Source organism: Giraffa tippelskirchi, chromosome 13, assembly GCF_054371585.1.
Source record: "Giraffa tippelskirchi isolate mGirTip1 chromosome 13, T2T-mGirTip1v1.2.pri, whole genome shotgun sequence".
In the NCBI taxonomy this organism is placed as follows: Eukaryota; Metazoa; Chordata; class Mammalia; order Artiodactyla; family Giraffidae; genus Giraffa; species Giraffa tippelskirchi.
In genome coordinates, this window is record NC_137287.1 from 114,307,199 (window position 1) to 114,322,170 (window position 14,972).

Below are 14,972 nucleotides of genomic sequence, written 5' to 3' on the forward strand. Positions count from 1 at the left end.
CAGATTCTTTACCTTTTGAGCCACCAGAGAAGCCCATCTAGTATGTGCTAAATAAATGTTGGCTGTTATTGTTGTTGTTATTATTATCAGCAATTATAACTAACATTTATTGACTGCTTACTCAGGCCTCGTGTCATGTGTATCAGTTCATTTAATCCTCACAACAATTCCACAAGGCAGCCTTATTTTATAGGTGAGACACCAAGGCACAGAAAGGTTAAGTAACTTGCCCATGGTCACACAGCTTGTAAGCCATGAACCCAAGCTGTCTGGATCCAGAGTCAGCAGTGTTAGTCACTGAGATGTACTGCCTCAAATACTACTACTATCTAGAAGAATTTCCCCTTCACTTGCCCAAGACCAGAGAGAATTCCAGTAGGGGTGAAGATGAAGCAATAGCTGAATCCAGTGTGACAAAATCCAGGCGTGAATAAAGTTCTTACCCTGAAGTGAGATCCCAGCCCAGGACATTCATCTGGGCTATCCCTGATTATTTCCTGCCTTCACCCCTAACATTTTTATCCACTGGCAACATGCTGTAGTCATGTACAGATGGGCAAGTTGGATCATAAAGAAGGGTGAGTGCCAAAGAACTGATGCTTTTGAGTTCTGGTGCTAGAGAAGACTCTTGAGAGTCCCTTGGACAGCAAGAATATCGAACCAGTCAATCTTACAGGAAATCAACCCTGAATATTCATCAGAAGGACAGTTGCTGAACTGAAGTTCCAAAACTTTGGCCACCTGAAGCAAACAGCCGACTTGTCAGAAAAAAACCCTGATGCTGGGAAGGATTGAAGGCAAAAGGAGAAAAGGGTGGCAGAGGATGAGATGGTTAGGTGGCATCACCGACTCAATGAACATGAATTTGAGCAAACTCTGGGAGACAGTGAAGGAAAGAGGAGCCTAACATGCTGCAGTCCATGAGGTCACAAAGAGTTAGACATGACTTGGCAACTAAACAACACCAACCTGTCAAAGTGAACCTGGGAACAGTCTTAGTCAACAAGGACAGCAGGAAAGGTCCTACCTGGTGGATTGGCTGGGGGTATTTCTGTATGTTTGCTACCAGTGTGATTTTCTGGGTTGTTCTGGATGTGTGAACATGTTGGGTAGGAGATAGTGATTTCTTTTCCTTTTTGCCATGCTGCGAGGAATGTGGAATCTTAGTTCCCCGACCAGGGATCGAACCTACATCCCCTGCATCGGAAGCACAGTCTTAAGTAAGTACTGGACCATCGAGGAAGTCCCAGGAGATGATGATTTTGTATACGTGGTTGGACTGCGAGGCTGTGCCTTCCTCAGATGTCTGTCTGTCTGTCTCTCTGGAGAGGCAGTGGGACTAGCCTGGCCCATCCCACCTCTGCCTTCCACCTGCTGTGAGACCCCAGGCCAACAATTCACTTCTGTGTGCCTGTTCCCTCATGTACAGAAAAATGGTTATGATGACAATAATAATACCGACCTAATAGGGTTGGTCTGAAGATTGAATGGTCTCATCCAGGTAAGTTCTTGACATGGTTCTGAGCACTGAGAAAAGAACAAATACATGCTGCTTATATGTGTTAACATGATCAAGTGTGTAAGGGGTAGGTTTCTGTATATTTATGGAAGGGCACCTGAGGGCATCCGACAGCAAGAATTTAAGGGACTGGGGGAACCAGCTGTCTCATCTTTGTAGGAGGAGGGTATGTGTGTGTGTATACATGCATGTGTGTGTGGTGTGAGCACAGTGAATGCATGTGCATTCTGTAAAATGGGCAAGAATGCTCACTGCCAGAACCCCAGTTAGCAAACAAACAGGCTCCAGGCCCTAGGACAAGTCACTGAAGCTCTGTGTCCCCATCTGTCCGCGGGCGGGGTTGCTGCCTCAAAGGCAGCTGCAAGGACCAAGTGAGTCATGGATGTAATGCTCTGGACCATTGCAAGTGGCCAGGACATGGGAGAGGTTGGTATTTAGTGCTCAGAGAGAGTGGGGCACACACTCCTGGGTCATCAGTGCCAAAGCTGTTTGTGTCTGCCTCCTCTGCCGCCTGGTATGTCATGGATCTCAGCCCTCTGTAGGCAGAAAAGCCCTAAGTCCAGTTGCTCCAATGGCCCGGAGAAGGACAGAGACTTGACCCAGGAGACCCAGCCTACTGGAGACAGAGAATGGAGCTGGATCAGAGCCAGTGCCTCTGGTCCTCTGGCACGATGAGAAAGCCACGCAGAGGTCAGAGTCAGCAGCCCCCAACCCCTACTGCCTCTGTGTGCCCCGCCTCTGCCAGCATCCAGCAGTCAGCCTGGGCTTGGGGAAGCTGCTCCGGTGAGGGGGGAAGGTGTGTGCTTTGGCAGCCGGCACTGTCTGGGCCGCAGAGGCTGAGGCTGGGCGGCTGCCTGGAGCGGGAATTCCATGTGTCTGGGGAGGACCGCACTTCAGTAGCCCTATCCCAGTTCCCAGCCCTGCATCATCACCTGGGCCAGGGCTCAGCTTGGCATCAGAGACTGGGTTCTGCCTGGAACTTCTCAGAAAGGTCTCTGGAAGTGGAGGCTGAAGATTACAAGCACTTCAACTTTGGTTTTTTTAATGGAACACCTTTCTTGTAAGTCTGTCCCTTTCAGTTGCAAAAGCATCGCTTGTTATTTGTGGAAAATACGAGGAATCCGAGAAGAGAAAATGAAATTCTTTGTCGACAACAAAGTACAGCAACTCAGAGATCAAACGGGCTCTGTCAACACACACACACACGTGCACACATCCCTGAATATTTATGCATTAACACAGGCATATGACACAGAAATCATCAGAAGGATGAGCTTGTATGTGTGTGCTTGCACATTCATAACATACAAGCACATGCATACTCATGCAAGTACACACTCAGGTACAGACATCTGCATCGTCATGTACGTATCCATACACCTATATGTGACACACAAACCCTCACCTGTGTGTTTGTGTGTGCTTGTACACCTATAACAAACACACATACTCTCATAAACACATGTACACACACCTAAAGAGCACACTCTCAGTGCTTCCCAGCTCAATTAGATGTGAATTCATCTAATCCTGGCATCAGTGTTGTAAGGAAAGTACCATTATTTCTCCCATTTTCCAGATAAAGCACAAAAGGTTAAGTAATCTGCCCAAGGACACCAGTTAGTGAGCATAAAAAGGCTTTTTTTTTCTTTAAGAAAGAACAACCAAAAAAAGAGAAAAACTTCAAAAACAAAATAATGGGGATTTGAACCCAGATCCACTGGGTTAATTAATTAGGCTGCACAGTGCTATGTTTTCATGGCCTCGTAGTAAATATTCTCATAGGGCTTTTCCCCCCCTGCATCTATATTTGATTTGATTACAGAAATGACATCCTTTTTACATACTAGCAGGACCCTCCCTGGGGTCAGACTTAGATGTGAATCCTGGCCCCACAGCAGACAGGCTGGCTTGACTTTGGACTGTTTCTTCACCTCTTTGGAGATTGGTCTATCATCTAAAATGGGGAACGATCATATCTGCTTCTGAGGGTTTGGCTGAGCTTGTATAAGTCAAGCTCAGCATCCAAGTTCAGTCAGTCTCATTAGATGGGGGCCGTATGAAAACTGCCAACTCTGGGGCTGGAGGGCTTTGTGGAGAAAACAGAAAAATACCTTCTGGATGCGAGATGGCCATAATATGTGGGGTCTGGAAGGCAGAGAAAAGGCTCGGGATCTGAGGTCTCCTGAGGAGAGGTGGTATTTCGTCCGGGAATCCCTGACTTGACCACACTCCCATCCTGACCGGCAGCTCAGCCCCGGCCCCCTTGCACTTCAGGTGGAACAGCAGAGAGAGGGAGGAGAGAAAAGCCCATGGACTGGCAGGCGGAGCTTCGAGCCTGGCCAGGCTGGAAGGGGAGGGGGCTGGGAGGCTGGGACGTCAGATGTCATCAGCTCCTGACGGACCGTTTAAGTCCCTGTGCGGCAGGCGGGCCAGGGCGTCTGCAGAGGTCCCCTGCCTCCTCGGCTGCCTCCTGCCGCCGGCCTGGGCTGCCCATCCTGGGTACGCGCCCCTGGGGAGCCTGCCACCTTGTCTCCCGGACCCCTCTCTCTGGTTCTCTTCTCAGTATTTCTTTCTTCATCTTCTTTGTTCTTTTTTTTCCCTCTCTCTCTCTCCCATGTTCCTTGTCTTTTTGCCCCAGCATTGTCTCTCTTTCTCTCTGTATCTTTCTACCTTTTTTATTTGTCTCATAGTTTTTTTTCCTGGATCTCTTTATGTCAGTGACCTTTTTGTCTCCCTCATTTACTTTTTCTCTGTTTCTCGCTTTTCTTTCTGCCTGCCTTTCAGTCTCTTCGTTCTTTCTGTGTTTTGCAAGAGTTTGGGCAAGCTCCGGGAATTGGTGATGGACAGGGAAGCCTGGCATGCTGCAGTCCACAGGGTCGCAAAGGGTCGGACACGACTGAGCGACTGAACTGAACTGAACTCCACCCTGAAATTGGAGCAACTCGGGGATGAGAGGGCCCTGGCCTATGCCTCAGGGGAGGTGGGCGCTGCCCCTCTGAGGGCACTGACAGAGCCCATGTGGAGTGAGATTGGTGCAGAGGGTATCCATTCTGGGGAGGTGTGGGGTCTGCTTCCTGGGCTGGTGGGATGGAACTCTGCCTTTGAAGTGTTGTCTCACTCCAGGGCCTGGTCCAGATTCAGCCACTCTCTGGGCATTTCTTTATTTTTTCTTTCTATCTTTTAAAAAAAATATTTGTTTATTTGGCTGCACCGGATCTTAGTTGAGGCACACAGGGTCTTTAGTTGTGGCCTGCATGCAAACTCTTAGTTGCGGCATGTGGGATCTAGTTCCCTGACCAGGGATTGAACCTGAGCCCCCTGCATGTGATCTCAGAGTCTTAGCCACCGGACCCCTAGGGAAGTCCCTGTCTGGGCATTTCTTCCCACTGCCCTATCCACTCAGTCCATGGGGTGGGGAGGATGGAGAGTTGCTCCTCACCACCAGAGCTGTGTCGGGAGGTCTGTGTCAAGCTCCCAGTAGTTCGCATCCTCTGGGGTGGGAATGCTGAGGAGCACTCAGGGTTTGGTGCCCTCATGACCGCCCCCTCCAGGCAGCCAGCTCTGACTGCACGAGGCCAGACGTGGGACCCCCTCCAGCCAGCTATGCCCCCGCTGCCCGGCACAGTGGGCCTGGCAGGCCTGCTCTTCTGGGCAGTCCAGACAATGAACGCCTTGATGCCCAATGCCACCCTGCCACTGGCCCAGACCAAGGGCACAGCTGTGAGACCCCTGAGTGGCCTGGGGGTGCCTCGGTACCGGCGGAAGCGCCACATCTCTGCCCGGGACATGAGTGCCTTATTGGATTATCACAACCATATCCGGGCCAGCGTGCACCCACCTGCTGCCAACATGGAGTATATGGTGAGTCCCCACACTCTGCCAATGCCCCCTCTGGCAAATGCCAGTCGACTCAGTGTGCCCTGGAAGGGCTGGTCCATTCACGAGTCTAGCCTTTCTAGCCAGTATCTGGGCATCTGGGCCCTATGAAGTCTGCCCATTTTACAGATGAGAAAACTAAGGCTTTATATAAGTCCTTTCTGCAGGCAGGAGCAGAGGACTGCAATTTATGGCACATCCTCTGTGCACCAGGCACTTACATGGAACCCTCTTCCTTCAAGGCGGGATTTATCTGCATTTTCCAAATAAGGAAATCAAGAAGCAGAGAATTAATTTGCTGAAGGTCACCCACTTGGGATTACACCCCAGATCTACAAGCTGCTAAAGCTGTTGTCTTAACTAACACAATGCCTTTCCCAAGAATTCTGGCTTCCTGCTGGGGACCCGCAGAGGGTGGGTGGCTGGAGATTTCCCTGCCATTGTCTCTTTGCCCCAGGGGTTTGATGACCCTCCCAGTCTGAGGAGGTAGAATTGGGAGAGATGGACATTGGTTCCGGGGGTGGGGGTGGAGGGCACAGGCTGGGGCAGAAGCAGCAGCTGACCACAAAGGACACTGGGATGTCTTCCTTCAAAGAGGCAGAGTAGTGGGTGGGGGGAGAAGGGGGTGTCTCACCCCAGCCCCCTACCAGCCTGTGACTCTGGAGGGGAGGAGGGAAACTTTTTCATTATCGCAGCCCCTCCCCCAGGACCATTGTCCCAAACTAGCCTGTAGAGATAGGCCTCCAGCTCACCTACAGATTTCTTTAGGGAAAAGGATTGTCAGCCACCTCCTATAAGACAGATACCTGCTCCTTTAACTGCCTGCAAACGCTTGTACTTTTGTAATGTGCTCATTCACTTATGTTGCATCTCCTGCTTGGAGCTAGGCACCACTGCTAAGCCCTGTGGACACTGCCGAGAACAGGATGGACAAGGTCTTGTCCTTCACAGAGCTTCCATTTCAGTGGGCATGATAAAAAAGAAAGATCAACCACAACATTTATGTAGAATACAACATCAGGTGCAATAAGGTGTTGGGATGGGTGGGGATGCGAGCCCAAATGGCAGGCAGCTAAAGGTGGGGGAGCCATTTATTTGTTCATTAACTGACTCATCCATTGATTAACACAGTGGCTGGCACGTAGAAGGCCCTCCAGTTTTCAAACAATGACACATTTATTGAGCACCAGCCCTGCGTGCAAAGCACTCCCTGCAACAGGTGTTTGATTGTTGCATGTACTGTGGAAGAGAGAGAGCTAGACAGTTCCACCAGGAGGGGCCCTGGGGAGGGTCAGGGAGTGTGGGTTAGAAGTTTGCATGCCCCTACCTCAGCTCACCCCTTTGCAGCATGAAGAAAACGTTCCTTTGCTTTCTCTAAGAATGGATGAGTCTTACAACCCCTGGGAGATGCCTGGACTCTTCTTTGGGCGTCCCCATTGCTTCACTAAGTGGCTTCAGCCCACAGGACAGGTATCTGGCTAAACATCCATTGCTTAAGGAACCCTTTCTCTCTATTGCTCCATGAAAGACCAGGTTCCATTTCACATTCTCACACCAGCCAACTGTAATGATTGCTTAACATCTCATTTCCTTGCTAGACTGTGAGTCTTTGTTCAATATTTGCTAAATGAGCAGATGAAATGAAGGAACAAATAATATCTCAGAATCTCAGGAAGTCAGAATGGAAGGGAACTAGTATTTTTTTTTAAGTGATCCTTTTTCAAGATATAAAACTTGGGGCATTCATAGTTTGGAAAATTAAAAAGCCATTACAGAGGAGGAGGAGGGTATTCTCTATGTGCTGATGTAGAATCATCGCTAAGATAAACCTATCTGGTTAAATGAAAACAGCAAGGTGCCAAATAGAATGCTGGCATCCTGCCATCTGTCACATTTTCACATTTATATATATATATATATATATATATATATATATATATATATATATATGTTGTTGTTCTCTGGTGGCTCAGTTGGTAAAGAGTCTGTCTGCAATTCAGGAGACCTGGGTTCAATCCCTGGGTTGGGAAGATCCCCTGGAGAAGGAAATGGCAACCCACTCCAATATTCTTGCCTGGTAAATCCCATGGACAGTAGAGCCTGGCAGACTACAGTCCATTGGGTCGCAAGAGAGTCAGACATGACAGCAGTCACTCAGTCCGTCAGGCTCTACTGTCCATGGGATTTTCCAGGCAAGAATATTGGAGTGGGTTGCTATTTCCTTCTCCAGGAAGGATTATATGTGTGTATGTGTATATATATATATATATATAATTATTATATTTAGATAATATATATTTTATGTATACATTAACACAATATGATATATAATTACATGTATTACATATATTATATGACATATAATTGCATATATATTTTACATATAATCATATATACATTATATATATATGTTTATATATGTATATATTATATGCTTATGGGTGTCAAATATTTCTGCAACTGGACACAAGAAACTCATGATGATGGTTACCTCCAGGGTCTGGGTGGCTGGAGGGACTAGTATAAGATGAAGATGAAAGACTCTCCACTTCTTCTCCTTTCAACAGCTTACATATTAAATGTGTGCATGCTTTCACTATTAAAAACAAACACATTTTGAATTTAAAAAATTTAACGTTAAACACATTTTAAAATTTTAATAAATAAAAAATCCATTCTCTTCCTGTTATCCTGGGCTCAGTCACTTCTAGGGATAGCTGGGAACTCCCAGGCCAACCCCTGGGACCCTCCTCAGAGTAGGGAACCCCAAGCTTGAAGTCCAGTGAAGGAAAAAGGGCATCGGGCTAAGAGTCAGAAGGCTAGGTGTGGATCTCAGCTCTCGTGTGGACTTGGTATTGACCTTTTTCTCATTAATCAAGTGGATTTATTGCAGGGTTCCCAGGAGATGGAGGAGTCATGATACCATGTATATTTGCATTTCGAGACACTACTGAGATGGGGTGGTTTTCCTCCGGCGGGGAAGTTCATGACCTTTCTGCTTTCCCAGGTCTGGGACGAGCGGCTGGCCAGGTCGGCCGAGGCCTGGGCCTCCCAGTGCATTTGGGCCCACGGGCCCTCACAGCTGATGAGATACATGGGCCAGAACCTCTCTGTCCATTCTGGCCGGTGAGTGAGCCCTCCCTTCAGCCCAGCACTTCACTGCCCTTCTTTCACTCCGTCACTCAACAAGCCCGCCAAGCACACGGTGAGTTTCTTCCATTGCCTCCGCCTCCCCAGGTACCGCTCAGTGCTGGATCTTGTGAAGTCTTGGTCAGAGGAGAAGCGGCATTACTTGTTTCCGGCCCCAAAGGACTGTACCCCGCACTGCCCCTGGCGCTGCAGTGGCCCCGTCTGCTCCCACTATACCCAGGTACCCGTTTGTAGGGATGAAGGGCTGGTGGGAGAAATAGAATGTGGTGGACAGCAACTAGAAATAAAGCGCAGGCCTGTGTGGACGTCTTTTACATAGTGAGCCTCTTCCTGTATATACCTTGAATTGAGCTGAACTGGGTCTTATTTTGAGTGTCTTAGGTCACTGGACCATATTGTTTGACCCCAAAATGGAGATGTGTGGTCTGACAAGTTCAAGAGCGCCTTTGATACCAATAGGTCCAAATGTTTCCCAGTATTTTCTCTTTTCCAAGGCTGAGCTATCTTAAAAAAGAAATGCCAAACAAGATTACCCCAAAATCATAGTATATTTTGAGTGCTAATTTGAGATGTTACCACTTCTTGTACATAAAAATACGATGCAGTATAGTGTTGTAAGGAACAGGACCAATGGTAGGACAAATGTCTTCTTTTGGAGACCTGCCAATTTCTCTGTGACTTATTTGCAGTAAATGTCCAAAACTGAACATTTCCCCATAGGAAATGTGAGGCTTAAACCAAATGTCCTTCCTGACATCCATGAGATATTATTACCTCCATTTTACCAAAGGAGAAACTAGGCACAGAGTGGTTAAATGACTTGGTCAAAGTCACACAGCTTTTGATATTGAGAAACTGATCCAAGGCTGTTTAATTTCGAAGTTTGTGTTCTAATCTCCAACACAGCAATGATTTTCAAGCATTGTTCACTAAGGGCAATAAAAGAGAAAGAAATCTAATTAAACACTATAGAAAACATTAGCATATATCATTCTATATGATAAGATTAAATATTAGTTCATAAAACTTTTGTGCAGGAGGGGTAGATGTGTGTGTGTATGTGTGTGTGTTGGTACACTGGGTAACAATATAAAACTGTTTTCCCTGCTGTTGATTGTAGTAAAAAATAAAGTTTGGGAAACATTATATTAATAGTACCTTATGCCTCCATCTTCTCACTTTGAGACAGATGCCTCCCCCAGGAAAACCTCAGCTAATGCATCCACCCTGAACTCAGCAAGTGCAGGAACCTTCCAGGCCCAAGTCCTTCTCACAGCCTCCCTTGCCTTTGTCCTCCCTTCTCAGATGGTATGGGCATCTTCCAATCGGCTGGGCTGTGCCATCCACACCTGTGGCCGCATCCGTGTCTGGGGCAGCACCTGGCGCCAGGCTGTGTACCTGGTCTGCAACTACGCCATTAAGTGAGTGCTGCTCTGAGGCCGGGGGGGACTCTGGGGCAGGAGGGTGGGTCAGAAAAGGGAGACACACAGGACACCTTGACTTCCTCTGTTCTAAATAACCCAAACACCGTACAGTTTGGTACTTTTAGAGAGCAACACTGGACAACCAGAGGCCTCTTCTAAGTATAGTGCTGGCCCCTTTAAGCCTCCCATAAGAAACAGAGCGACAAAAGACACACGCTCCGTGCAGGCAGGCAGATCCCACAGGAAAGAAAGGAAGGATGCAGCGAGTCTGCTCAGCTGCTTCTTCCAGACTCTCTAATCAGGTTGGTGGGAGAGAGGTCAAGAGAAGTCTTTGAGAGCAGGAAATAGACCTGATTCATTGTGATATCCTTTTACTACAGTGATTTTCAAACCCTTGGTTCTTTTTTTTAAGCATAACTTTCCTTCAAGTTGTTAAACAAGAAAAGAATGACTTTTATTCAATCATCCCCTGGTGTCTCCACCACCCACAGTCCCTGCCCCTGAACTTCTGCGAGCACCTTTTGAAAACTGTGGACTCACAGCATCGGACACAAATCCTGATGCCCCCTAGAAGTCTTTGTTGAATGAATGAATGAATGAATGAACCCATATGAAACCAGAAATGCACACGTTTCTAAGCACTTTGGCTGACTTTACTTATTGTCATTCAGCCATCACTTTTGGAGGAAAAAGATTCCATTTCTGCCTACAAAGAGTGTTTGATGTGTGAGAAAATAAGGCACTGGAACTTGAGAGATCACTAACACTACAAGCTAGTGTTGAGATTATTAGGCTGCCCTGAGCAAGATCCTGGGAGACTGATTTTAGGCCTTGAGGTGGATGAAGAAGGAGAAAAGAGAACTCTGTGGGTGGGATGGAGAAGAGAGCTGTGGGAAGAACCAGTGTGTAAGCTGGATCCATGTACCACTAGAGCAGTCTGGAAAGTGAAAGTCACTCAGTAGTGTCCGACTCTGCAACCCCATGGACTATACAGTCCATGGAATTTTCCAGGCCAGAATACTGGAGTGGGTAGCCTTTCTGTTCTCCAGGGGATCTTCCCAACCCAGGGATCGAACCCAGGTCTCCCACATTGCAGGCAGATTCTTTACCATCTAAGCTATCAGGGAAGCCTGAGCAGTCTGGAAGGCCTGACCAAAGTTGTAGTTGTGATTCATAAGCTAGAGGCCAGCAAACTACAGCCCACAGCCAAAATCCGAACTGCTGCCTACTTTTATAAATAAAGTTTTATTGAAACATGGCCACGACATTTGTTTACACATCATCTAGGGCTGCTTTCATGCAATAAAGACATTTGGCTCCCTAAGCCTAAAATATTTACTATCTGGCCCTTTACATAAAAAGTTTGCAAACCCCTGCACAGGCAATGGGAAGCCACTAAAAGTTCTTGAGCAGGAGAATGATGGGATGAAGGTTTGTTTGGGCATGCCTCAAGGCTTATGGGATTTTAGTTCCCTGACCAGGGATCAAACACAGCCCCTGGAAGTGAAAGCGTCAAATCTTAACCCCTGGATGGCCGGGGAATTCCTGCTTTGTTCTCTTTTTAAAAACTGCTTAATTGAGATATAATTCACATACCATACAACTTATCTATTTGAAGTATACAACTCAATGGGTTTTTGGTGTATTACATTATTCATTTTTTCAATCGTGGTAAAATATATATATACAACATAAAATTTGACATTTTAGCCATTTTTAAGTACTGTATACTATTTTGTGGCATTAATTGCATTCACAGTGTTGTGCAACCATCACCTCTATTTCCAAAATGTTTTCATCACTCCAAAGAGAAACTGTTACCTTTAAGCAATGGTTCCCTATCCCCCCACCTCCCCAAATCCATTGAGAAGGTTAACTCCATAGCAGGTAGGATGGTTTTTGGATAAGACCATCCATGAAAAATAAATGTACAGCAGAGGCCACAAAGAGGCTTCACGGGCACGTCCCCCATGGTTGAAATACACTCAGTATCTAATTATTCTAGTTCTTATTTGCATGTCACCTTGTAAGTTATAGGGGCTTCACGCATAGCTCAGTTGGTAAAGAATCTGCCTGCAATGTGGGAGACCTGGGTTCAATTCCTTGGTCAGGAAGTTCCCTTGGCGAAGGAAATGGCAACCCACTCCAGTATTCTTGCCTGGAGAATCCTATGGACAGTGGAGGCTGGCAGGCTACAGTTCATGGGATCGCAAGAGTTGGACACGACTTAGTGCTATCTTTCTTTCTAAGTTACAAAGTGTTTTCGCATAATTTTTATGGACACAATTTCATTAACTTATTCAGAGGATAAAATCAAGGCTCAAGAAATGAGATAGTTTAGGGACTTCCCTGGTGGTCCAGTGGTTAAGACTTCATCTTCCAATGCAGTGGGTGTGGGTTTGATCCCTGATTGGGGCCAAAATACCGAAACATGAAACAGAAGCAATAATGTAATAAATTCAATAAAGACTTTAAAAATGGCCCACATCAAAAAAAAAATATCTTAAAAAAAAAAAAAGAAATGAGATGGTTTATTCTGTCACCAGCTGGCAGAACCAGGATCAGAACTCAGATCTGCTTGTTGGAGAGGGGAGGAAGGGATTTATTTCTGTGGGGAGGTGTCTGGGGTGGGGTGGTTGTGCGGAAGGAATCAAAAACTCACACTTCCTGAGAAACTGCTTATCTGCCAACCCAGGTGCTTGGATATGCTCATTCCTGTGTGGGAGGAATGTCTTCTCTTGGTTTTGGAGGCTTGCAGTTGTGACCTGGTTACAGGGCCAGTCAGCGGCACTGCTGATATTTGAAAACCTGTGTGAAGGTGGCTCATGTAACTGTCCGCCCCACACCACCTCCCTGGGACCTCTTCTCTTCCAGGGGTAACTGGATCGGCGAGGCACCGTACAAGACAGGGAGGCCGTGTTCTGCCTGCCCCCCCATCTACAAAGGCAGCTGCAGCAGCAACATGTGCTTCTCAAGACGCAAGTCCAACAAGCTCCTGTGGTTCTGAATTTTCCGTGGGCTCTGGCAGGCCTCCAGCTGGGCCTGACGCTCCAAGAGTCCCTTCCCCAAGACGGGGTCACAGAATACTTTTTTAAGGACGTGAGTTGGGCTCACTTCACCTACCTGAATCTTCCCTCCTGCTTCCATTTCCTAAACGTCCAGCATCTACCAGGAGAAAACAGCCTCCTTGTTTTCCTTCTTACCTGTTACATCTTTTTCTCCTCTGGTCTCCGGGAAAGAGGCCTGCATCCTCAACTGACTCAGTTCTCAGAGAGCCAGGGCTGGAAGAAGCAGTGGCATCAGCTTTTGGACTCTCGGGCCTCCAACCCTCAAGTCTTTGTGTATCCAATAAACTACCTTCATTCATTCAATAATAGCCTACCAGCTTCTGGGCCATCTTTGAGGACCAGTGGTCTCCCTCTCTGATTTGGGACCACTTCAGTTCTAAGCTTTTACAAAATAACTGTAGTTAGCTTGTGGACACCCCACTCCCAGTGTACGTTACTGAAGCCACTGCAGGGTCCAGGCACCCTTTTCACAGGTGGGCACACTGAGGCTTAGCGAAAGGGCATGACTTACTGAGAGCTGCACGGCTCTCAGGTGTCTGGGAAGGCACCCAGGTTGAAGCTCAGGCTCCAACGGCTCCTTCAGGCTGTTCTAGACACCTCTCTGAACGCTCAGAACTGACAGGCTAAAAGCAAAGCTTGCCTGAGGGAATTCTCTTTTAAGGCTTTTTTTTTTTCCTTCCTGTGGCTCTCTCTGTCTCTTTCTCCTTTATTTCTCCCACGGAATCTGATTCGCATTCCCAGAAACCTTTTCCCCTCTCCCTACCCCACCCAGTTATCAAAACACACAAAAGACCTTTTGTCTTTAGAGATAGTAAAATCTCTCAGACCTTGCCCTCCAGCTGGGGCCCACTCCCTGCCTGGCTGGAGAGAGCTTCATTCAAAGACCCGGATGGAAAACAAGCCCCTTTTCTCAGAGTCCCTACATTGTCCTGGATGGAATGAGTATTCTTCCCTCTTGGACATTCCCACCTAGTTTAGGAGCTGTAGCTGTGTCTCCAGTATCACCTTCCTCTGCCCTCAATAAAGTTCTTTGAGATCTCGTGGCTCTTTCTGGTCCTTGTCTTGGTCCTCAGGAGGGTCAAAGAGGAGAAAAGGAAATGGAGCAGAGGAGATGGGGTGAGGGGAAACCAGCTCAGGAAGAAGGCCGAAAGGGCTTCCTTGATGGTCCAGTGGTTAAGACTCCGAGCTCCCAAGGCAGGGAACCCTGGTTCGATCCTTAGTCAGGGAACTAGATCCTGCATGCTGCAGTGAAGAGCCTGTATACTGCAACCAACACCTGGCACAGCCAAATAAATAAAGAAGGCCAGGTGCTAACAGTCCCTCGGCTCCTGCTTTGCACCAAGTACATCAGCTAGATCACAGGTGCAGCTGTCTGACTTCTCACTCCACTTTACAACTAAGAAAAATGAGACTTATCAGAAATGCCCATTTCCGAATGCTGGAGATGCATGAAATGAGAAAAACAAGGACGCTGTTCTGAGTTCATTATTCTCAGATTATATTCTTCCTAATTTTTTTGGAAGAGGGAGTATTAAAATGTCCTTTCATGTATCATACAATGGTGATAATGAGTGTTAGATTTCCTTAAAAATTATTAATATCCTTATATGGCAGGTGGGGGAAGGACTTGCAAATCCTATGTCAAATTCCCAAAATGTCCTGGAAAAATTTTTTTAGATTTAAAAAAGTTTATTTATTTATTTAGCTGCACCAGCTCTTAGTTGTGATATGTGAGATCTTTAGTTGAGTCATGTGGGATCTAGTTCCCTGACCAGAAATTGAACACAGGCCCCCGGCATTGGAAGTGTGGAATCTTAGCCACTGGACTACCAGGGAAAACCTTGTTTTGGAAATCTAAGTGGCAGGTGACCCTCTGGATTCCATGGCATGTATAAGGTCGCAGAGCTAGTAAGGAGCAGATGTGGGATTTGA

General features: G+C 47.0%; 1 protein-coding gene across 9 annotated transcripts; it reads left to right on the forward strand.

Annotated features, from left to right (window-relative positions):
• The first annotated feature begins 974 nt into the window (after window positions 1–974).
• R3HDML (R3H domain containing like) lies at window positions 975–13,343 on the forward strand. Of its 9 annotated transcripts, none has more exons than XM_081557053.1 (8): window positions 975–1,053; window positions 1,152–1,220; window positions 1,430–1,501; window positions 5,074–5,383; window positions 8,406–8,524; window positions 8,636–8,768; window positions 9,854–9,969; window positions 12,847–13,343. In XM_081557053.1, exons 3-8 carry the CDS (start codon window positions 1,488–1,490, stop codon window positions 12,977–12,979), a joined length of 825 nt encoding a protein of 274 aa, XP_081413179.1. In that variant the 5' UTR covers window positions 975–1,053; window positions 1,152–1,220; window positions 1,430–1,487; the 3' UTR covers window positions 12,980–13,343. The 9 variants fall into 9 exon arrangements, with proteins under 9 accessions (XP_081413179.1, XP_081413176.1, XP_081413178.1 ...); XM_081557050.1 differs by lacking the exon at window positions 1,430–1,501 and adding an exon at window positions 4,307–4,502; XM_081557052.1 differs by having other exon boundaries at window positions 975–1,220.
• The last annotated feature ends 1,629 nt before the right edge of the window (window positions 13,344–14,972 follow it).